Below are 24,928 nucleotides of genomic sequence, written 5' to 3' on the forward strand. Positions count from 1 at the left end.
CAGCTATGCTGCAAGGGAAACTTAGCCCAAAGTCACATGACAGGGAGTAGGCCTCTTTCACCTGTTTTCTATTTTAGCCTAACACACTTGAATGCCCCCCAAAAGAAAAGCCCCAGGCCTTGTCCCATCAGAAAGCCTGCTCTTTTCTTTCTGTACACAGCCCTGCATTATCCTCACACCACTAGGTGAAGAGATGCCTCTGAGAGGTCAATTTACTCTGGCAGGGGGTGGGGAGCCATGAATCTCTATTCTTCTGTGTTCAAGCTCAAAGAGAAACTAAGAAGCTGTTGTGTGCACCAGCTCAGCCATGCACTCTACTGGAGAGTAAATAAGACCCCAGCCTTTAATCTATACTGAAAGGAGATGGCATGCAGGGACCACAACAGGCAATACGCTCAAACAACAATGCTGTTTGACTAATGTGCACTTGCAGACTAGTCCGCACACTCGGACATGCTTTGAGCACTCCTAACCTTCCTCAGTAGCAATACCCAATCTTGCAGAACACAGGCTACTACTATTGCCATGAAATCTGTGTCTCCTGCTTGCAGCTTTTACTGTCAGTGCACCCAGAGGTCTTTTCATCTAGGTAACTGTGCTAGGACTGTGGGTTTCAGCAGAGGCTCCTGAACCCAAATTTGAGACACCGCGAGGCTGAGAATTTTCTGCACCTAGCGAAATGAACTAGGAAATACTGCACAACGGAAGTTCTGTTTCTGTTCCTGAATTTTTATTTTTCATATAAAGCTAGACTGTAAGACTGAAGGAAACTATGTTCCTCTCTGAATTTCAACAAAATCCACGATTCCAAGCTGATACACAAATTTCCTTGTGAATTAGAGTCATGTAAAAGGAAACCCCCAAGCCCACATAGTTCTTTATGTCTGCTGTGTTGTCCTTAGTAGAAAGATGGCACTTCCCACATGCCCCAGAAACATGTCAGGACCTCACCATCTACAAATATCCCAAGACAATGAATCACTGGACGTACGTGTAAAGAAATAAAAATGTTTGTTAGGAAACCTGATCTGGACTGCTGACCTCCAAGAAGTGGTGGGAACAGCTACAGCACATGATCATAACAGTGCAACCACAAAATGGCACAAACAATTCTCGCCACTGGGGACATCATAAAGCAGGATGTCTATCTCTGACTGGGCTGGGAGTGCTCAGATGGGCTTGTGGTGCCAGAGACTCTATGGTCACTGAAACAAATATTTTCAGGAACGTTTTAGAGGTACAGATCTTACAATTATTTTAGAAACTTCCTGGAAATGCCCATGGCAATGATCATCTGCTATCATTCTTATTAGACTGCTTCCAAGAATTATATAGATAAATTGATATAATGTGCCCCAGAGGGGTGAACAAGACACCTGTAGGTGACTGGATTAGAGTTACTGGCCTGTAAAAAAGGCATGACATGAGGCTGCTGACTATGCTACCAATGAATAAAAAAGAAAAACTTCAGCAAAAATTATCACTTAACTGTGAGGCGCAAAGGACAGCTCATCCTTCTCTGTATGTCTCCCAAGACAGAGTTCTTCTACCCTTTCAGTAATCAAATATCCTCCAATAGCAGTCCGTGAGCCAATAAATCCATGGAGAAGGGTTCAAAACCACCAGTGCTCCCTCAAAGGATGCAAACACAAGCAAAGGAGAATTCCTGATGGCCTGGAGAGCAGGGACATGCATGGCTCAAGTCAGTTCCACAGGTATCTGCAGTGAACAGCTGAAAGTTCAGCGTGGCAGATCCAGCCAATGACCTAGAGAATGCAGAGTACTGTCTTAAATAATTTCATTGGATGGAAGCCAAACTGCAAAACAGACATCCTGCTCCTCCTACAGATCCAGATCGCTTTAGTGTTCATCAGTCCATGAGATGGACAAAGTGATCCTTATTGATATCAGGTACCTGACGAAGCTAAAATGAGTGCCTGGAAGACACAGCTCTTAAGACACAGTGACTACGAATGGAGACACAGAAAGCATTCATGTGGTACCCCCACCCAGTGTCCCCACAGGCAAGAACCCTCACAGAGGAATTTTCTTCATCCCACTCCATGGTCTGTTATTCCCTGAAAGGAGCTGAAATCAGTGAAACAGAAGCAAACCTGTGGAAAGAAAAGGATGCTCCTCCCTATCCCCAAATCTCTACTTAGTTTAACCTTTTGGCACAAGGACAAGGTCAAATCCCCTGCAAGCAGCCCTCCCATGCCCTCCAATCTTTTTGAGACTGCAGACTTCCAAACGTACTCCTTCCTGTACCTGTAAAATGAAATATTACTCCATAAACATTGAACTTGAGGTTTTACTCTACTGAGGCGAGCACAAGTGTTTGTCTTCAAAAAACATTATTTCCTTCAAATCTCTTTTTTAGTAAAAAATCTTAGTGATTTATACTTCACCACTCTCAAACCAAAGAGGAAAATCTGGTGGGCAGGACTGTGGAACAGTGGCATTCTCTATGCCCAAGAAAATATTTTCACTAGACATGGAGAGACGTAAAGAAAGTGCCTCAAACCTGCATTCACTCTGGAGGAAGCAAAAAATAACCTTCCATTTCTTCAAAAGTGATGTGCTTTGCTCATCAATTAACTCACCTATATGAAGTTACTAGGATTCATTTTCCACATTTGTTTGTAACAGAATCATGTTAACATGAAATCCTTCTCAAAATAGTTCATGATGAAGGCCTTGCACAACATGGGAAAAATTGCCTAATAACATGGAAAAGAACCCTATGAAGTTACAATTTGCAAGAACCAAAATGAAGGCATTTTTCTTGTGAAAGACAAGAAGACACTCTTATCTACCAGGTTCTGTCAAAAACTAGGTCTCTTAAATGTATGACCTGAGTATTTTTTGGTCCCAGGGATTCCCATTTTTACCTTTAGGCAAAGTCAAACCTTCCAATAACTGCACAAATTGAAGCTAGAAAAAACTTTTCCACTGATTATAAGGCCAAATTCATAGCAAAGTTAACATAAGGAAAAAGTTTACAACCCCATATTGCTTATTTTGTAAAAACCAAGTTGAAAGAAACAGCTTCTGTTCAGGCAGCCTTAGCCACTAGGGCTCCATCTGCACTGGCATTTACTGAGAGTTTTCCACTGTTGAAGCCCTAGGCTCATTAGGCAAGGAGACCCTCACATAGGTGACTACGCTAGCAGCCAGTGTTGTGCTACCAGCAAGGGAAGGAAATACCAGTGCTATGTCTACGCTGCAGTACTCACAGCCACCTCTGCCGCTGGACCTGCTCCCATTCCACACCACTGCTTCCTTTCCAGAAAAAGGGTATTAAGGACTTGAAATCCCACTAGGTTAAAAAATACATTACAAGATGAAAGTTTTCCTGCTGTAGCTGCCCAATAAAGGTAGCAATGGGTAAACGCCAGCACAGATAAGAAGCTAATAGCCACCAGACTGTCAGTACCTGAGCAGAAACAGCACACAGTTGTTTGACCTGGCTGATTTTGACAGTTGCACTAATATGTTGGAACAGAGGTTTCTGCCTCTACTGCAGAAATGCAAAGCTTTCTTCATTTCATGTGTCAGAGATGTCAGGAGGAGTGCCCTTCATGTGAACCCTGGGGCTTTGGATGTGGGTCCTGCCTCCACACAACATTATCTATCCGCTTCAGGGGTTGTTGTTCTAATAAACCCTGTCATTAGCATTCTGCAGACTCAAAGAGGCTACTAAGGAAAACAGTCTCAAAGCTGCTGGGTTGTATCTGGCATTCTCAGATTACAGAGGTACAGGCACACCTTCAGGGACGCAGCCTTTCCTCCCACCCAAAGAGGCTAAAATAATGCTGCATTCCAGAGACAGAAGAAGCAAACAGGCAATCAGCAACCCCTTTGTGCCTAGGGAGAAGTGAGGTGGCCCCACAAGACTCATTGAATCTGTTTTATCATTATGTTATCTTCCTGCCCCCCCGTCCTTTTTGTCCTCTTCCAGGATCTGCCAAGATTCAGCTTCTTGTGGATTTTTCATGAACTTCCTTATTACACATTTCAAATCCTTTATATAAGGCATAGATAAATTTACATTCTCTGTGCAAACCCACATCTGCAGTCCCAAATGTGCTGATAGGAGGTTCAAAGTTTCCATGCTCGTTTCTGAATTCCTGCTAATTTCAAGGGCAAATTGATATGCCATTTACCTGGGCAACTTTCATATTCCCATGGCAGCTTTTTGTTTGGTTTTGTTTTACAGGTATAAACACGTACACAAGATGGACAGAGACATCCTGGGCTTAGCACTGTTAATTATTTTTACAAACACTGGTGACAGATCCTTTCTCCAATCTTTTCTTTTCCAGAGACAATAAATCTTGTTCCTCTTGCATAATTCCCCATGCAAAAATGCCAGATGGAACAGCAAATTTCAAGAAGGGACAGCGAACAGCTCTACACAGAAACACCACCACTTAACACACCATTCAGGACAGGGACTCAGCAAAATTCCAGTTTTCCCTGGAAATCTGTTATTTTTTTTTTTTTTTTGCTTTTTATGATGTAAGGGGCAAGGGAAAAGGAATCAGACATGCCTGTGGATCCAATGCATTTGGCACCTGACGCTGACACATAACTTACCAGTCCCCCACATCCCAAGGACTGCCTCAACCTAGAGAAGTGAGAGGAAGCCATTTGGTGGACTATGGCAGATTCTGGGGTAACCATAGGTGGTAGCATGTTCTCTCTTTTCCTTGTCCAGGTGGCTAAGACAATAGGTTACATCTTCAGCGCAGACAGGGTCAATTATGCTTCTACAATGATGTCCAAATCCTTCTTCTGTGTGTTGTTGGATCACACGTCAACCATCCGAGAGTTAATTTTAGTTTAGTGAGTATCAGTTGACTCAGCTGCTGGGAGGAAGACAACTAAGATCTGGAGCTCTTAGCTGAACTGTTAATTTGGATATTGCTTCACCAGTCTGCTCATAACAATTCTTCTTTCTGGGAGGTCTTGCGGAGAGTGGCGGGGTAAAGACTGGGAAAAAAAGAGCCAGTCCTTGGAGGTTTGAATCCACACAGTCTGAGTAATGCTAAATAAACACATTTAATATTTCCTTTAGTAATTAGAAGAAATGGTAGCTGAAGAAGTTTTCACCATCCTCCTTCTTTTCTTAGTGTTAATGGTGGCTTGCCAACATCCACTATACTTTAAAGCCTCAGAATGATGCTTTTTTCAGCAGCAGCAAGGAAAAAAGAGCTCTGAGAGAAAAAAGAATTTGCCAGTGTTTACAAGATTAAGAGGACCAACTTCTGAAGTTGTCACATCAGCCAGTGTCTCTCAGTGAAGTCAGTCATTTTGTCCACAGGGATATAAGGCATTTTATATCCCTCTATACTTCTTATTCATGAGCTGGCACTTCTGGAGCTTCTCAGCTGTTCAAAGAGGCGGGAGAGACTGGAGGGAATTTAAACTTGGCTCCTAGAAACTCTGGCTTCACCTGGGGCCTTGCCTGTCATAATAAAGTCAGGATCTCATACCACTAGGTATGCTTCCTCCTGCATAAAAAAAACGCACAATACTCTTTTTTTTCTGTCTTATTCTTTAGGCTTTTCAACAGAAATTGTAAATAAGCTAAAGCAAAGAAGCCATGCTCATTCTGGAATAAAAGTAACCATGCAGAAAGAAAGCCCATCTAGAGTTGAATCTGGTGAGAAACGTCAAGGGAAACAAGGAATACTTCTACTTATACCTCAGCAGTAAAATGTAGACTAGATAAATGTCAGCCCAGTGCTGAAGGGGGCAGGAGACCTGGTGACAAAGAATATGGAAAAGGCCAAGGTACTCAGTGTCTTGTCACCTTCTTTACTAGTAAAATCAGCCTTCAGGAATCTCAGGTTCCTATGACTAGAGGGAAAGTCCAGGGCAAAGAAGGTTCACCCTGGGTGGAGAAGGATCAGGTTAAAGAACATTCAAACAGACCGCTCATGTACAAGTTCTGATAGGATACATCCACAGGAACTGTGGGAGCTTGCCAATGCCACTGCGAGGCCCCTCTCGATTACCTTTAAAAGGTCGTGGCAATTAGGGAAGGTCCCTGAGGACTGGAAGAAAGCAAGTATCACTCCTATCTTCAAAAAGGGCAAGAAGACAGATCTGGGGAACTACAAACTCGTCAGCCACACCTCTATTCCTGGGGAAGGTGATGGAGCAAATTATCCTGCAAACCATTTCCAAATGTGTTAAGGATAAGCAGATGATTGGGACTGGTCAGATTGGATTTATGATGAGTCTTGGCTCATGAAGTTCAGCAAACTAAGTCCTGCACCTGGGCAGGAATAGCTTTAGGCACCAGGATAGGCTGGGCACCAACTGGCTGAAGAGCAGCTTGGCCGAAAAAGATGTGGTGTCCTGGTGGATATCAAGTTGACCTTGAGGCAGCAACACGCCCTTATGGCAAAGAAGGCCAATGGCCTCCTGGGCTGCATTAGGAGGATTATTGCCAGCAGATTGAAGGAGGTGATCCTTCCCTGCTCCTCAGCCCTGGTGACATACATCTGAGTCCAGTGTCTAGCTCTGGGCTCCCCAGTTCAAAAAAGATGTGGACGTGCTGGAGAGAGTCCAGCTAAGGGCCACAAAGATGATGAACAGTTAGAGCATCTGTCATACGAGGACAGGCTGAGAGAGCTGGGACTGTTCAGCCTGGAGAAGAGTAAATAAAAATACACATCAGAAGGATATAATTGATGTGTAAATACCTGATAGGAGGTTGTAAAATAGATGGAGCAGAACTTTTCTCTGTGGTGTCCCATGAAAGGAGAAGAGGCAACAAACACAAATTGATATATAGGAAATCCCACTTAGACATAAGAAAAAGCTTCTTTACTGTGAGATTGGTTAGACACTAGAAGAGGTTGCCCAGAGAGGTTCTGGAATCTCCATCCTTGCAGATACTCAGAACCTGACCAGACTCAGTCCTAGGCAAACTGCTCTATATGATCCTGCTCTGAGCAGGGGGGGTGGACTAGATGATCTCCAGAGATGCCTGTCAACCTCAACTATCCCATGATTCTGTGAAGCTTTAACCAGTAGGCAGCACCCTTGTAAGACCTGTACAAGTGGTAAAACTCTCCACAGCACAGTAGGACAATGCAGCCCTCTCTACGTCAATGTGCACCTATTAGACAAACCAGAAACGTATAGTGTTATCTAGTTGGCAGTCTATGGAATCACATGCGCCATCACTTACTTTGGCTTAGCATTCAGATCCTGAACGCTCCACTCACAGTTCAGAGAAATTAAAAATGCAGATAGAAGGAAGACGCTTGTGAACGATTATAGCTGGCTTTGTTTCACGTGTTCTTCCACTGGCAACAGGAAGTAGGTCTGGCTTGTAACTCTAGTGCCGCCATACAAAAAGGCCTGCCCACAATTAAGATAAAACCCTTACTGAACCTAGGGGAATGCCACTGGCATTACCATCTCTCTCTTCCCATACGTTCCTCTAATTCCCTCAAGCAGACTTATTTTGGCTTGAAACTTTCCATGTTTGCACTTTGGCCAGAAGCAAAGCTTTTTGGATAGTTTCAGCAAAATCTGTTATTTTTTTCCTCTCCACTTTTGTGCAAGCTTAAATTACTTCCAAACAAAAATAGTTCCAGAAATGAGCTCTGACTGTGAAATGTTTTCAACAGAACATAGGGGGAGTTTGTCTGATCTGTTAAAATATAGTAAAAGCATAAAATACACTGGATCTAATAATCAAATCTATTACAGTCCAAATTACCATATGTCATTCCATATACGAAATCAACATCTATAGATAGACATGCAGCTGTATTAAGACCTGGAAAGAGAGATGAGCTCTTTTTGCACAATGTATTACACATCTCTAAACCACATCAATCTTTTCTGATTTTCCCCCATTTAAAATAAAAATAGAAAGAGTAGTTTAAATAACAAGAGGGGGTATTTGTAATACCGCAGTCACCCACAGACCATGAGCTTGTTTGGATATAATTGATGATAAAAGTGTTTTTTCAATGGTGTTTCGTTAATGGAAAAAAATGAACTTTCCTTACAAAAAGCTTAGCCCTTCTAAAAATAAAAAGCACAGTGTGAAAAAATCTGGAAAGAAACAACTAGAAGTCTTCTCCCCCTTCTAACCTGGAGACCCTTCAATATCCTACTACCATTTTAACATAACCTCGTCCTGCAGTTTATCCACCACTGCTGGGAGATACTTTTTTCACTGGTGGCCAGAAGAGGGAAAACCACAATGCAGTGATAATTTAGTCCCATTCCTATAGCCTTTCTTTTGCTCCTCTTCTACCTTCTGCTGCAAGCTCATTCTAACCTGCCTTGTGCGAGTACTTTCCTGGAACACTTTTCCAGTAATTAAACAACAGTACAATACTCAAGCAATGCTCAAAACAGAACACAAGACATTTGTTCATCTTCACTGCTTGGCGGCATAAAATTAAATCTTCCACATAATTATCTATCACATACAGCAATCTGGATAAGCAAAAGGCTAAATTAGCTTGCTGGAAAACAATAAAAGCCTGCACTCATATTTGTAACGTGCACTCAGAAAACCTCAGAACTGTGTAGAAATGGAACTATTTTCTGCATTATATCCTATGATGTTACTTATCTCATTTAGACAATTAATATGAAACAAATGAAAAAAAAAGAAACCGCCATGCAGTCAAACAAGGGGGTAAAGAGGAATTGTGCTGCTAAAAGTGGGAGGCTGCCACTGTCCTTTGAGCAGAGCTATTTGGAAGAGCAGATGAGAACAGAGGCCGGACTGGTATCAAAGCCAGAATGTAATTAGAGACAATTTCAAAGTCGATCTAGAGTCCCTAGAGAAGACAGGGAACCTGTCTGGATTCAAAAGTATGATGGAAAAGCATGAGAAGAGCACACCTAGTGCTTGGAGATCAAGCCATATGCACATAAGCCACACATCAAGGGTGTTCGTATAGGCCCAAGGCTCCAGGCAGCACTATAGTATAGCGGTGTCAGGTGAATCCTAACTCTGCTCTACCAGACGAGGCAATCAGGGGACAACTGGGAAAAGGAAAATAAGAGGAAGGAGGAAAGCGAGAATCCAGAAAGCCTGGGAAGGGTTTTAGGACTGTCATAAAGGTTGAGGACAAGAGAGATTGGGAAGGACAGGGATCTGTACTGCTCCTGCAGTGCTTCTGGGCTCTGGGGCAGAGCTGTGCACAGTAATGACAATGAAGACAGTCTGGAGCAGAAGAGTGGGAAGAGAAGGAAATTGATGGGAGGGGAGACAAAAGCATCTTAAAGACGTGACTTGCCCAATGCAGCTGCTGGGATGCAGGGTGCCCGTGCAAGGAGGGTAAGAGGCTCTCTTCTCTCAAAGAATCCTGCTCCTGGGACAGGGCAGACTCAGAGTGACACTTGCATCCACATCCGTCCATTTGCCTGGGCTGCTCATCGCTCAGTTGTGACCCAGTTACTGGAGCCCCAACATCTGTGATTAGCTCCTGACAGGAGACTAGCTACCTGCAACTGATGCAGCTGGCACTCAGGGCTGACATACGTGCTGGTCAGGAACATCAGTCCAGCAGGGACAAGTGTGATCCGAACAACAGCAGCAGTGGAGTACAGCCAATCCCTGTTCTTAACTTACAGACAGACACGACCAAAATCTACATAACCTGCGCCTGTTTCACTGTCCTTCGTGACAGGGAGTTGCACAGAGCAGTGACACTGCAGGAGGATAGCACATTACAATCTTCACACATGCCTGAACAGACATTATCAGCCACCTTTCATTACGTCCCTGCCCTCACACACAGGACCCTTGTTATGATAAGTTTGTAACCACAACTCCCTGCTGCAAGTGAGGAGATTGTCACAAGCTTCAAATACCAATGCTTTTAGAGTGTTTAAGTAAACACTTTCCTTGCCTTGTCTAGATCTTCCATCCTCACTAAAGCAGTAGCCACTGAGACTGGAAAACATCACATAGATCCTGACACCAGTTTCAGTTCTCCCCCTTTCCCAAGGCCCATATGGTTCATGGTGGAGGGGATGCGATACTTCTCTGGGAATTAGCACCCGTCTTTTCAAACACCCCTCACTTCTTCCCTTCCCTGGAGCTAGAACCAAGGACGGAGGTCACGGCAAACCAATCTTGTTTACACCCTCTACCCAGCCTTAGTCTGAAGTGTGGGTATTAATCTCACTGAGTTGGATGTTTTGCTGGATGTGCCTGTGGATTCCTGCTGGCTGCTAAGAGGCAGAAAATGGAGTAGGTTTTCCCCATCTGGGCCCAATGCTCTGTTCCAAAACAGTGGCAGACAAAATTTCCTTGTAGTTGTGCAAGCACAGTGAAAGAGGTAAGGAGATGCAGCAGGAAGAGAAAGATGAAAGTGTGCCTTGCCTCTCCCCTTGCATTTATTGAGCCCCTTAGATTCACACAATTTGGCATGTTATTCTTTTGGATGTGTTTGTGAAAGGTTTATTCAAGCATTGGTGCAACCTCTGACTTGCTACCTTTCATCTCAGCTTCCTATTTCTCCTACTCTTCTGCCTTGGCTGGCCAGAGCATAAACACATATGTCTAAGAGCTGTTCCTTTTGTGTATGCACTGTAGTTGGTTCAGTATCTTTGGCTATGCATGTAACAAGTAAGTTTGTAACTAATAAGTATTGAAATCAATGCATGCACTGTGAGCTCTTTGCATACTGAAGTAAAACATCCTCCTACACTGAAAAAGTTTTCCTACCAGGGTACAACTATCAGGGGAAACCTGTGTTCTGTGTCCACCATGATAACAGTACTGACCTTTCTTTAAACTGAGACAAGCATTTGTAAAAACCTTCTAACAGATGTGGGAAGAATGCGTTCAGGTTGAAGGGCACCTCAATCACATACCAGCTCCAAATGCAAAGAAGAAACTCTTGTCTGGATACTCTTCCAGCAGGTCCTTCACCCTCCTGCCCATTCGCTCATTTCGCTTGTAGATGAGCTCCTGACGGAAGTAGCTGTCTATCTCTTGGGCAGTAATGCGTTCATGGGCTGGAAGTGTAGCATTAATGAAATTTGGGACCTAAGGTAGGGGGAAAAAAAAAAAGTCTTCATGAAAGGGGCGTTTATTTCACAGGCAGCCATCATGCACAGGCATTTTGCTCCATCACTGAATGTGGGAATCACCTTGTCCCTCAAGGCACATCCACAGTAGGACAAAACCCAAAGCTAAAAAATGACTCAGCGAACTTCTAATAACGCGTAGTGCTTCATTTCTCTCAACATATCATTTCAAAGCCAGCCAGATGAATTTTTTTTGATGCAAAGTCAACAAATACTCTCAGTTTGCCACACCGCAGATTCCAAATCCTGATTGCTCGGCTGAAGAAAGTAAATATTTGCCCCTGGCTATCTTTAGCTACATACCTCTTCCTTAAACTGACATAGGTATGACATAACTATAATGATAATTACACTCCTCTAAGAGAGTTTGACTGGTATCAGACCCCTCAGGCCGTCAAAGAATAACTGTGCAATTTGAACCAGTTAACAAAAACGTCCCCAAACTGTCCAAAAGAAAGAGGGCAAGATTTTGTCAGGAAAGAAAGTATTACCACCTCCAGTTCCCCTGTTCTCAAAGCATCTTTTAAAATACTGGCTTCCTCCCCTGGGGCCTCCAGGACAGCTGTGGCTGCACACTACCCTGACCTCTTGCTAGTGGAGAGAAACATGGGTCTGGAGTTGCAGCCATCCTGGCTTCTTGACAAGTAGCTTTGGGCATTGCAGCTATGGGAACTACTAAGGAAAGGGCCTGCAAGTGGTAGTTTCTGGGGAGCAGAGCCACTAAGCCAGGTGCTTTCCCTTTCAAGGCTGCAGCTCTGGAGCCACTCAGAGACTATTACCAACTGTTTCCAAAGGGTTCTTAGCCCACAGTGGGTCATCTACTGGGCAAGCACGGGGTCAAATACAATTTACAGAGATGTTCTGCTTAAAAACATAGGCTGATAGTGTTGCAGGCTATTACTACTCAGCTCCGCTGTGAGGGAAAGTGCTCTGCGGTGGAGCCCCTCGTGTAAGTAAAAGGCACTTGCTTCCTCAGAACCATTCATGTCTCGGCAAGAGCTGTTCTCTCCAAGGACCTCAAGGCAATGCCATCTGTCTGCAGTCTGTAACACCTTAGCAGAATAGCGATGCAGCATCTGTACGCTCTTACAGTGCTGGCCTCCTTTGGGAAGCCCTTTGAAATCTATGAATGAAGTAAGTGCACTGTGTAAGAGCTAAGCAGTGTTAACGACCAGGTTGCCTGCATCTGCAGGCCAAAGGGTGTGCAGGACAGGAAGGTAACAACACGCGCGGAAAGCTCAATGCCGGAGAAGCAACGGTTAGTATGACAGTATTTCCAGCTCTGCAGCACTGCACTGTATATATCAAAAGGCCATAGGAATATGGTTATTCAGCAGGGAAAGCCCAAGTACCAACACCCACTTGTTCAGCACTGCTGAGGCCAGAGCCTACGTTTTCACTGATGTGCACGAATTGCCAGGCAGTACCTCACAGACAAGAATAGAGAGGCCTGATGTCTCAGTCTGAGGTTAGCTAATCTAACAGCCCAAACAGGCCAAATTGGTCCCTGCTGGGCATTTTCTCGTGGTTTAAAGATCAGAGCATTGCATTCCACTGCGCTGCTTAGGAAACCGTCTCCATCACCAAGTCTGTGAGGCCTCAGAAGGTTTTCTTTTCCTTAACATTCAGTCTAAATCTATCTTTTCTTTGTTTCACTACATTTCTCTTCTTTGGGCCTTGCCCATAGTACACAATCATACTGAAAGGGGACATTAAAAAGCTTGCAACTTGCCCAGCCTTACCCAAGCGTCCAAGTCACGAGTGCATTTCTCTGTCGCTATTTGCACAAAAGAGCCTGCTGCTGCTCTCTGTTGGCGCTAAGTTCACTCGTACCTAAGCTAGCGTAATTCCACGGGATCCTTAAGAAAATAAAGGATTAACTCACAGAGCTTTGACACTAAAGCAAACACGGCGCTCGCCCAAAAGGGAAAGCCAGGTGCACCTTCATTGCTTGCATGCAGCAAGACAGGGGTGAGGTGGTGCAGACTCCTGGGACAGGAGGCGCAGGAAAGTGGATGTGCCAGGGAGCCACCGACATGCCCTTGGCCCTTGTCTGCAAAGGGCCTGCCTGAGGAGAGACGGGTGTGAGTGAGACAGGGGTTAGCGCTATGGGGACATGTGCGTAATACAAGAGCTGCGGTGGCAAGACTCACTTGAGAAGTGTCATGGTTGAAGATGATGGAGCTGAGGTCCCCACAGTTGTAATGCTTGATAAGGTCTTCTGTCGTATAGGGGATCTGGAAACTGCCTGCTCGGAGGCTCTCCTGCTGCAAGAGAGTCTGATTCAAAGCAAAGACCACCTGGGGGGGGGAGAGGGAGGAAAAGACAGAGTTCCTGGTGAGTTCTCATCTCGCCCCTTGAGAAGGTCACAGACATACAGCCACGCGCCAAGGGCTCTCTGAAGCTGCTCCCGCTCCAAGCGCGCCAGTCCACACGTTGCCAATCTGTGCCTCCTCCAGGCCTGCAGGCACTCACACCTCAGGTCCCATGGGCCTGCTCATAGGGAACTGCCTCACCACAGGTAACTCCAGGAGGTTTTGCCCATGACAAGACTAATACAGAAGATACAAAGGGGCAGACTGAAATAGGGGCAATCTTGCTCCCATAGATGACAGTTTGCCTGACCACCATAGAGTCCTAGAGCCTGACGGGCTCCTATCCCCACAGCATCTCAGCCACCTACCTAAATTAAGCATGGCTTCTCCTCGTTTGCCCTTTCTTCCTCATCCGCAAGTCATTTCCTGCTTCACGTCTCCTCCTCCCACACACTCTGTTTATTTCAGGCAGGAATAGCTCTTCAGAGCAGGCCGGGGTAGGATGGCGGCTGCTGGGGGATGCAGGCGGCCACCCTCCCCGCAGGCGAAGCTTCCCCCCCCCGCTGATTGCCCCTGCAGGCACGGGGGCTGCTGCTGCTCCCCCTTCCTCCTCGGAGTTCACCTGGGAACACAAACACTCCCATTCCCTTCGCCTCAAGCCGAACCAGCACGGCTGCCACAGCTCCTACCCCCAGGGAGCCTCTCCCTTGACCGGGAAGGGAGAAGATCAGAGGTCTCCTCCAGGTGTTGCTGCTTCCCCGCCTCCAGCACAGCTCAGCTCTCCCAGGGCAGTGGCCTCAGGGCCTGACCCAGAGAGAGCTGCCGCTCCAGCTGCCTCCCGCCTGGGGCAATGCACACCCCATGAGGATGACCGCCACTTAAGAGGCACAAGAGACCAGTTTGGAGCAACACTTGCAGGAGCCAAACAAGCGACGCAGCACCTCTATACCTCTCCCTCGCTGCTCCAGCCGCTGCAGCAGGCAGCCACCAAGCCCCGGAAAGGCAGGGAGCCAAGGAAGGACTTGGGACAGAAACCCCCCAGGCTAAGCATGGGATGCTGGTGGGCACATCGGTGGGGCGCAGAGCTGCTTACTCGCCAGCGCAGACAGCAGCTGGTTTACGCATCCAGACTAGACAACTCTAACAAGCCTTCCCACGACCTTATTTTCTTTATTTCTAAAGGAAGTAAGCCAAGAGATATTATTAAGGTCTTGAAAGACATTTCAAAAGTTACTCTTTCCAAGCTCTGGTGACTCTCTGCAGCCTGGTGAGGGTTCTGTGTAATTAACTCCTCCTGGATATTTGTCTCAAACACCATGAAAAGCACTCTGGAACCAGAAGTATTCACCAACACCATGAAACTCACACATGAGTAAACATGCTCTTGATGTACTGAGATGATGTGAACCAAATCTTGGGATTACAGGACAGAGCAAATGGGGGAATAAACAGGTGTAGTTTGCCCTCCCCTAGCACAACAATCAATCTCCTACAGAAAGGTGCAGGTCCCACCAAACTTGAAATCACGCTGTCCCCACTACAGCTAGAGCTGCCCATCTGGATCCAAACCACTGTGTATTTAACTGAATATGAAAGCACATAACTTAGTATTAGTTCTGGAATGGTGGTCAGGAATAGCAACATTCACTCCCATCTCATGTTTTTAAAAAGGGCAAGAATTCACTTTGTTTGTACAAACTGCACCCGATTAAAAGAAAACCTACCAGTGGCCATCTTGCAAAGGACCTCAGTTTAATTTGGAAGTAAATTAAACAAAACCAAATTGAAACCACTTTATGTCTGAACAAAAGTTTGCATGCAGGCTGAGGTTTATTGCACTCCGAAGCCATCGTTTTCCATTTGTTTGGTTTCACTTCCCACATACCCTAATGGATGTTAATGACCAGACGAGATTCACTGAGAGACAAGCCAAATCCATGCTGAAAATGCAGGGTTTCTACAGCCAGGACTGCTAGGTCATGCCAGGAAAAATCTTGTATGTACAATCAGTCGAGCCAAAAGCACTTCCATGGGAATGGCTTAGTTTGTAAGTTATTTGACTACTATAGCAGCATCCGCTTGGACAACTTACCATTAAAGCAATACGGCCCTTTCTAGACTCTGCAGCCTCTGAAACAAGGACCAGACAGTCCCTGCCCACAGAGCAGGAATAAGACCTGTGACAGTCTCCTGAGCTGGTCACGTAGCTCTGCCTCAATGTAGAGTAAGCACATCAAAGAGGTTTTGCAGTCTTCACCGTTTGACTTTCATCCAAACACAAACCAGCGGACGGTAACCGGCTTCTATGGAGAAAACACCAGCCTGCTGGGTGAGACGTGAGAACAAAGCAAACCGTCCTCTCTCCGCTGTACTCCCACAGCCTGCACTCCTGCTGTCGCTTGCTCTGCATGCTGTCCTCTGCTCCATGAACATCTCCTCCCTCTTCCCTTGCAGTGTGCTTCGGGTGAAACAGATTCAGCCTCTCCTCCAAACAGACCTGGCCTGGACTGTAGCAGCCAGGTTGAGCCACACAGGCATCTTCCTTCTTTATGCCCACCCATTGGCCATAAGACACTAGCACACAGTAAATTGCAAACAGCTAAATAAATCTCTCAAGAGCAGTTTTAAAACTGCAATGACTACCTGCAGTTATGGAGGATTACTGCACCCATTTACACAGGAATAGAAGCAACTTACCCCCCTCCCCTCATATTTCTAAACTTATCGCTGGCATGACACAAAGCTGCCCTGGAGAGGCAGCTTTGGCAGCTCTGTGGTCTTTGCTAAGAGTACATCTTTCTGGTGGGGAGGTGAGAGAGTTGGTACTGGACATGTGAAACAATCTCAGGATGTCCGCAGCTGAAGGCTTGCCTGCCCAGCTGGGGAAGCACAAAAGACTTTTCACAATGAGGTGGTTGATGTTTCACCTCAAAGAAGAAACAAAGTGTCCAGGCTCACTGCCCAAGACTCCTACACCCCATCCCAACCACAACTGCCTGGGGACAAACATCCAGCAGGCTGCCATGGACCCCACAGCCCTGCACTGCGTGGGCTGTTTTAATTTGGCACGGAGGATTACAGAGGGCTGCGCTGTGCCAGGTCAGACTTACCCATAAGCAATGTTTGGATCTAGACCTGCATCCTATCACTCTATCAGCATAGCACCTGATAGAGAAGTCACAGAAGAACCACCCAGAGAGGGGACTTTCACCTGCGCGTTGTGAGGTAAAGAGGTGGTCTCAGCTCCTTTGATGACAGCAGCAGCAGCCCAAGTCCCTCTGCACCGTTCTCAACCACAGCCCAAGCACTGGGAGCAAGAAAAGTCAAGCTACAACAAATGCAGAAATCAAAAAAGCATCAAAGTCCTTGACAATTAGCCCTCACTAATGAGTTACGGTAACTCATGTCATCAGGCTTTGCACAGCTGGAAGGCAGGAGATGCTACTGCCAAAAATACTCTCCACATCAGCTGGACTGAACAGAATGGTGGCATCTGCTGGAAGGAGATCACAGCACACCTACTGAACAACTACACAGGATTACAGTTTGGCATCAGTGTGTGTGTAGAGCCTCTCAAAGGAACGTGATAGCTTCTCTCCGTTTCTGTATCACTTGTACCTTCTTGGGGGAAGTGTAAATCCCCTGCAGAAAGAGAAGGGGTGTGGGGCTAAAGAGTGAGGAGCTGTTTGCAATACCAGGTGTGGCTTAAAGCTGTGCCCTGGTGAGGTTATCTTTGGTAAATACTAATGATAAATACTGTCAGGATCTCAAGAGAAGGAAGATTCCTGAACCTACTGTTCTTAAAGGATTCAATTTGCTGAGGTGGGTCTTGCTCAGAGGTTGATAACTCTTATCTGTCATTATTTCTCAAAGAAAACATTAGACTAGGTGCAAAGTGATACTTAAGGAAGACGAAAGCCATCAAACTCTGCGGATTGGATCTCACTCCTGTTTACCAGATGTGGGAAGCTGAAGAAAGTCGACAGAGCATGGAAGCAGTGACCAGATCAGTAGTTGATCTGGAACTGCTATATTTGGCACAAATACTGCTTGCCTTCTTAGCTCCCCATTCAATCCTGCAGTTCTTTCATTTCTATATGTCCAAGGAGTTAAGAAGACAACAGAAAAGCAGGAAAGGTTGAAGAGAAATTTTCAATTTTGCTTAGAAATCAAAGCCAAGAATTTGTGCTGAGCTGAGCTCCTCCAACAAATGGTACAGAAAGCATGCGTATGTCTTCCAGGTCATCTCTTGCATTGCACTGTGTTTTACTAATTCCAAAATCTTTTCTGTGTTGCAATCCACAGAAATCACTCCACATTCATCCTCCTTGCAAAACTGTTCTTCCTTACTTCACACCTCCCCCCCAGCAACTCTACCCTACTCTGCTCCATTAAGTGTATTCATACTAGCATCAAAGCATCTCCTGAAAAGATGTATTTGGAGAACAAAAGTAACAAGTTTATTAGAAAGGCATTTTTTTCCTCCCACCTCCCATTTCCACTGTGATCTCTCCGTCTTCCCCCTACTCTCTCCCTTTTTGTACTGTGGAAAAAATCGATTAAGCTCTCTGGTATACATATTGCTGCAAGCCTCATTCTCCTCCTGGAGATTTCTTCAGCTCTCAGGAGACACTTGTCCCCTTTGCTAGCATTGTTGGAGTGGCCTGCTAGGCTAAGGGGGTGGGGAAAAGGGGGTTAGAGCCCGGCAGATGCCTTTTTTGTCAAAGACAAAAGACCCCCTGCCATCCTCTCCACTTTTCAGCACTTTCATCCACACTGGATCAAAGTGCTATTCTGCATATGAAAGGAACCTGGCATTATGCACCTCAAATTAGCCTATCGCCATCCCGCTAGCCTCCAAGTCTTTCCAACAAAAGCGCTCACATCTGTTCCATCATTTGCCTCATCTTCTGTGTTTTTTTTCTCTCCGCTCTCAGTTTTTGAGGGCCATTCAGCCCCTTGAATTATAGTCTGGGGGAGCATCTTCCTTGCTCTGGGATCGCTCAGCCGGACAATTTGCTTTTAATTGTCTTAAGGAATCACGGGCTGCTTTTGGGCCCTTCCCAGCGACTAACTGCATCCATTATGGCTTCCATTCAGCCTCTTCAGTCAATTCCTTCCCTCTTCCTCCTCCTTCTCAAAAGCGTGTTTCTCTCTTTGCTCTTCACCTGGAGGAGACCATTGCTTCTCTGGGCCAGCAAACACTACTGCCCCAAATCAAAGTGAGCCTCAAATCAAAGGCACATGACTATGAAAGTCAATAATCCTGTTTTGTCATGGTAATGGTCCAGGAGGCCAAGTGCTGAGAAGAAAGCCGGATTCCTCGCTCCAATGTGACGCAGCTCCTTAGATGTCTGGTGCCCACGCCCCAGCTGCCTTCGAGGCAGAAAAGTTGGGACTGGCCTTCTCAGAGCCTGGATACCTGAACCCACCTGCCATAATGAGCCCTGCAAACACCAGTCTGCACACACAGGCAGAAGTCTGATTTTGGCAGGGGCCGAGAATACCAGTAGGAGATTTAACCCACCACCTGCAGCCTTCAGAGAAGCCTAAGTCACTTTCGGGGCTGTTGCACTAGATGAGATACTCCCTGTGGACCCTGCAACAAGGTTTTGTAAAGAAAAGAGAAAAAGGAAGCAACTTCCCAAACCTGGACCACTTTTGTGAGAAAGATTGGATTCAGGTGACTAGAAGAGACAGGTTATCCGAGGGATTCACTCAGAGGACAAGAGACGAACACTGCAATAAGTCACTGAAACAAAAGGAAATGGAAACTATTCTAGGTTACCTATGAGCTACAAGTTTCCCATGGGCTTGGTTTTATTTATGGCTTTTGTTCCCAAAAGCCAGCATAGCAAGCAGAGGGAGCACCTCTTCTCTAGCACAATCATGCAAGGTACCTAGATGACTCTCTGTTTGCCTCAAATCAGACACACAGATGCCGGCAGACGTAATGGCAGTGAAGAATTTGGTCTTTGGTCTGCTGACAACAAACTCACCTTGGTACATCTGGTGCGAGATTCTTGCATTGTGTCTTTCCAGAACTGAACAAAAGGACACTCTGAAGATTTTGGTTGTTATCTGAGATTTATATGGGAACACACAACCCAACCCTTCTCCAACTAGGAGCTATAAAAACAAGGGACTTCCAATAATTTATCAATTTATCACTTTTGAAGCAGTCAATGAATTTATCATCCTCCTCTTGATGCAGGAGGATGATAGATAATGCTGAATGAGAGGAATGCTGCTTACAGCACTGCTGGAAGAAGTGCAACTCATTTACTTGTAACAGACTGCATTAATACATAGCCTTTTGTCTGAGTAATTTACACTGTTTTACAGGCTTTTATGTTTCCACTGACAGCAGGAGAAATAAACACCCCACTATGTGCTGAATGTGGAATAAGACCAGCAGCGGAATAGATTGTTCCCATTTCAGAGGTCAGCTTGCAGTTCACAGCAGGACACCTCCACGACCTTGCTGGGACTTGCCCCCATCTTTCTATAGTGCTAAGAGTGTGGCTATGAACCTGCTGCTGCACCTTGTCCCTGAGAGCTCTCCATCTAAGTGTCCACTGGGGTTCCTCCTCGTGCTGCAGGAATGCCTAAAGCTTTCGTGAAGTTCATCCTTGTACAGAAAATCTTTGCTCTGTGCTGGAAATGAACTGGTGATGCATGTTTGCATGTTACTAGAGAAGGATTAAACTTTTTTTTTTTAAATTCCATCTTTTTTAAGGATTTTGTAAACATTAGCAAAGTTTGGTTTTAACACCTTCACAAATCAAACCTTCATCAGATACATTTTTATCTTATCAAACAGAACTAGGGACTAGCCCTTTGTATAACCTGCAGGCTTCTACAGTCCTGAACCAAAGTTCAAAGCAAAAAAAATGGACTTTAAACACACTACAGTTATAACTCCTGCCTGTCTCCTACTCAGCATTTCGTCAGCTAGCAATATCCAGCTTGTTTTGGGTTAGCATTGCCATGTAGCTCCTAAACTCAGGTCAAGATCAGACTTGGGAACAATTAACAAAATGAAAAAGAATTACTAGCAATCTAGATTTCTCTTAGGGTATGCCCACTTTCCAATTTACATGACTGTCTAACCAGTATGCTAGTAGTAAGGGTTTCTTTCTTTTGCATAATTATTTATTTTACAAGACACTTAACACAGCCATCTCTAAACTGTATTAAAAGAGTAACAGAGTTGCAAAGCAAAAAATCTGAAACTGGGGTTCCTTGGGCTGAGACTGGTTATACTTTTAAAACTCAGCACCTACAATTAAAGTTTTGTTTGGTTGGTTTGTTTTGGTTTTTTTTAAAAAACTTTCTACTTAAATATGAGTTGCTTTAGTCTACCTCCTCTTCCTTCTTTTCCACTGATACTCTTAAATTTAGTGGAAGCAAAACTAAAATACTGAGGTTAACAAAGCTGCTCTTTTTTTTTTTTTTTTAGTTTTAAACAACTTTACAGGAAAATTCCCTTAGAAAGGAAACAATTTGGCTTTCCAAACTGTAGAAATGATGTAAAAAATGTAGAAATGATGAAGACGTCACTGTACTGCCACTGTAAGGAGTAAGCTAGTAACACAGCCAAAGCTCAACCTATATCCACAGCTTCAATGGTAACATTTAGCAGTACTTTTTACCTTCCTAAAACGCAATCAATGAAACTAAACGAACTTGGTATTAATGACCTGGGATTTGGCCTCCCATTTTCTTTCACTCAACCACAGATGCTCTTTGGAGTGCTGCTAGATGAAGGAAAAAGTCTTACAGGTCCCCTCCTGCCTGCGTTGATTATTTTTTCACTCGTCCTCTCTAGTACAGGCCATGCATAGCTTAGGACTAAAACTGACAGTGGTTTGGAAGATTGCTAGAAGTAGCATGTCTTAGAAATGCAAAATACCGAAGTCTGAAACACCTCTCACCAGTTCTTGTGCACCTTTTTTGGTGGAATGGACTAATTCAGAAAATAAACTTTTCATTGGCTTGAATGCCTCCCCCCTCATCAATGTAAAACGGATGCACATTACTTGCATAATTCAAGTAAGCATGAGCAAATCAAGACTATAAAGTTAACAGAGTAAACAATCTAGCCTTGCAATGTGATGAACAAGATCAGAGTTATCATATGCTTTTTGGTAACCATGCAACAAGATAATTTGGATTTTCTTGAAGTTCTGCCAGCAGGGAAAGCATGTTCCGTATAAAACACTCAGCATTGATAAAACATTTTTCCACTCAACAGAACAATTAGGCCAGGACTCTGGCTGCTATTCCAAACGGAACAACAACTTTAAACCAGTGTTTATGTCAAAGGCAACTGGGAGCACCTTTAAGAGAAGCTTCTGCCTTCCAAATGGAGCAGACCAGAGCAAGCTGACCTTTTCAAAGTACAGGGGTCAAAGGGAGAGTTTATATTAGTGGTAGACTCGCAAGAAAAACCTCAAACAAGAACTGCTGAAATGGTCCCTTAGCTGGTTTCAGGCAGATCAGAGGCTGGAAGTTCTCAATGCAAAAGCTTTCCAAAAGGAACAGCTGACAAAATTTTCACATAGTGAAACACAGGACTAAAGCTGTGCTCTTCATAGCAACTGTGAGCTCAGCCACATAGAAAAATTAGTGTATCCCAAGATAGGGTGGAGCAAAAAAATTATCTGAAGATTTTGTCAGGCAGAAAGCCCTGGAGTATCTCTGAACTCATACCCTTCAGAACATCTGAACAGAGATTTCTTAATCACCTCAGTGAACAGGGTAGACAGCAGACCCAACAATGAGCTAACCCGGTCTTCTTTAGCCCTTCTAAGCCCTAGATAGTCAAATCATTTTGTTAAAGGCCAGGGCAGGTCACCTTCCCCACAGCAGTTCCAGCATTTGGTCACACACACTCACTGTCAGGGTAAGTGCCGTGGATAAATATTTGTTCAAGGACCCCTGAGAAAAGCAGAGGTATCTGCCAAGAGCTCATCATTTTCACAAAGTCACAGGATTACAGAAGTCTGACTGTTAAGATTAAGATGGCCCAAGATAAGCCGGAAGGCTCTGGGGCGTGATGAAATGTGGTGGTAAAACAAGAACAAAGCATGGCAAGATTTATCTCATGGGCATGTCATACTTTGGCCTTGGAAGGGAACACCTGGGTAGTTTTCCTGGGCTAGGGAGGACAATGCTTTTTCTGAAGTTATGTGGAAAAGCTGCAATGCAACTGGTAGCAACTAAACCAGCAACTCCATGTACGGAAAGATGCAAGAATATATTGGCTTAAGGTCTGTAACTGTCAGCACCAAAGCAAAAAGCTCTGGTGCACTCAGAATTGTGCAAAGGATTTTAAAGGCATAATGGGATGTGAATCATCATTCTCCAAATCCAGTTTTGGAAATAACAGACAAACAATATTGTACAACAGCAGTTACTTGGTGAATATCTGCTAGAACTGTGACAGAAACAAAACCATAAGCAGGTAATCACGGCAACAAAATTCAAGTGGCTGAACTGCTCATCCTCCCCAAGCTGGGCAAGTTCTGACAAGCTGTACCTTTAGACTAATGGGATCTTTCTCAGGGACTCCCAAGTGATTTAATTCCAGTTTTTGGACAACAAACTCTCAAGAAGGCCTATACAGCCCAGCATGAGGCTTGCACTCCAAAAAGTCTAGTCTGAAAACTTAAGTTTGAATGAGAACACATCATATACAAAGTCTTGAGTTAAGCTTCATTACGACTATCCACCTCAAATATCTGCAGAAAGATGCCTTCCTCATGCATCATTATATTTTTACACATCGTTACTAATGTGCATCTTCTCTATTTCAGGCAACATCTTTCAGGAACTCCTCATGCTTATGTCTCTTCAGTTAAAATCTGAGATGCAGGTCCACAAACCATATGTCTATGCAGTGTTGTGACGCTGGATTAAGGATAAAAGAGTTCAGAGATTACCTCACTCTAGATTGAGACACAGAATAGATAACAAAAAGAAGCTATCCAAGCCTTCAAATACACTACATATCACCCACCCTAAAGCTCCTACAGGGCTTTTTTTAAACATTCATATACATGAAAGGATTAAAATGCTACCTCCAAACTCATATACAAGGAAAATAAAGTTGGCAATGAGAAACTTGTGTCAAAATCCAAGAGACAGAAGAAACTATCTCTTATAATTAATGAACTCCTACAAATTCCTCATTTTATCATCTTGGAAAAAATGCTGCCCTGTTGGTATTTCTGATCAGTCTTCATCTTCAACCTTTCTAACTAGAAATAATTCTTGAGACAAAGTTGCCTCTGTAGACCAGGACATCTGGCATTTGCTACCCTGCAATGTGTAATCCCCAAATAGGGATGGAAGAAACACTCTTTTATCAGTCATTAACAGTGAGGGACCCCACTGGACTAGCTCATGTTGCAGCTCAATGGCAGCTCAATCCAGCCCTTCTCAAAGACTACACGCACCAGTATGCCACAATACACAATGCATCCTTACGTTGGTGTGTTTTTCCACCACACCCTATCAGGATTCTGTTTCCAAATTTGTGCTCATTCGCCCTTCAAAGCAACCATAGCTCCAAACCTCCCCTTCCTTTCTAGTAGCTACTCTTTTCCCAGGGGTATTAGCTCACTTTTTTACTCAAGCTCATCTTTGGTTTTTTTTGCCTTCTTACACATGAGCAGGACAGGGAACTCACTGAAGACAGAGAAATGTCAATATTACCTCTTCCCTAATTTTTCCAGACACAGTAATATTTCAGCTTGGAAGAAAAGTCCACAAGAGCCCTGCTGGTGCAGGAATCTTCCTAGACATTGCCCTAAGAACACGCATTCAAAAAACACTCATCAATCAAAAGACATGAGTTGCTCTCAATGATGCCAGTTTTTCAGGCTCTGCACCATTCATGATTAAATACAACTAAACACAAACCTACCAGGACAACAGAGATTTCCTGTTCAGAACATGTCACATTTATTATGTTGTTAAGCACACTTGGTATTGAAAAGTAAATTCACATCAAACAAACATTTCATTAGGGAACTTTACATAGCATAACATCTGTTTGTGACAGATAAAACAAGGAATGAAATCACCATCCCTCAGAACAGCATTTCAAACTCTTGTATAAATCCAAAAAAACTGAAATGGGTTCAAACCAGAACCTGCTGAGCAATTTGAAATTAATGCAAAAAGGAAATACAAGTTTCCGAAGAGCTTTCAGGAGCCTCTGGAAGTTTTGCACCTTAACTCCACTGTGATCTCCATGAGTCCAGTGGAGATCTCTAAACTACTGTGGGTACACACGTGAATTCCAAGGATAGAAGACATTAAAGCCTTTTGTCATGTGCATGCACACTACTGTCCAAAAAATGCAGTCCTAACCAGCTACAGTCTTCCAGCTGAGCAGTGCTGCAAATTAAGTGTAACAGTCTTGCTAGTGTCTCACTTCACTGTTTGTACTCTCATTGCACTCAGAAATAGGGTTTCGCACTATATGAGCACGCTGAGCTGGTTCTGAAGCTCCT

At 44.4% G+C, this 24,928-nt stretch overlaps 1 protein-coding gene across 2 annotated transcripts in view; it reads right to left on the reverse strand.

The window, feature by feature from the left end:
* Nucleotides 1-24,928, reverse strand: part of TRABD2A (TraB domain containing 2A) — an 80,030-nt gene that overhangs the window by 15,156 nt on the left and 39,946 nt on the right. For both annotated transcript variants that reach the window (XM_075136386.1, XM_075136385.1), the window contains exons 3-4: nucleotides 13,242-13,388; nucleotides 10,873-11,047 (exon numbers count right to left, since the gene is read on the reverse strand). In XM_075136386.1, coding sequence (XP_074992487.1) covers nucleotides 10,873-11,047; nucleotides 13,242-13,388 — 322 coding nt within the window. The remainder of the gene's footprint in view (nucleotides 1-10,872; nucleotides 11,048-13,241; nucleotides 13,389-24,928) is intronic.

This window comes from Calonectris borealis, chromosome Z (assembly GCF_964195595.1).
Source record: "Calonectris borealis chromosome Z, bCalBor7.hap1.2, whole genome shotgun sequence".
NCBI classification, from domain to species: domain Eukaryota; kingdom Metazoa; phylum Chordata; class Aves; order Procellariiformes; family Procellariidae; genus Calonectris; species Calonectris borealis.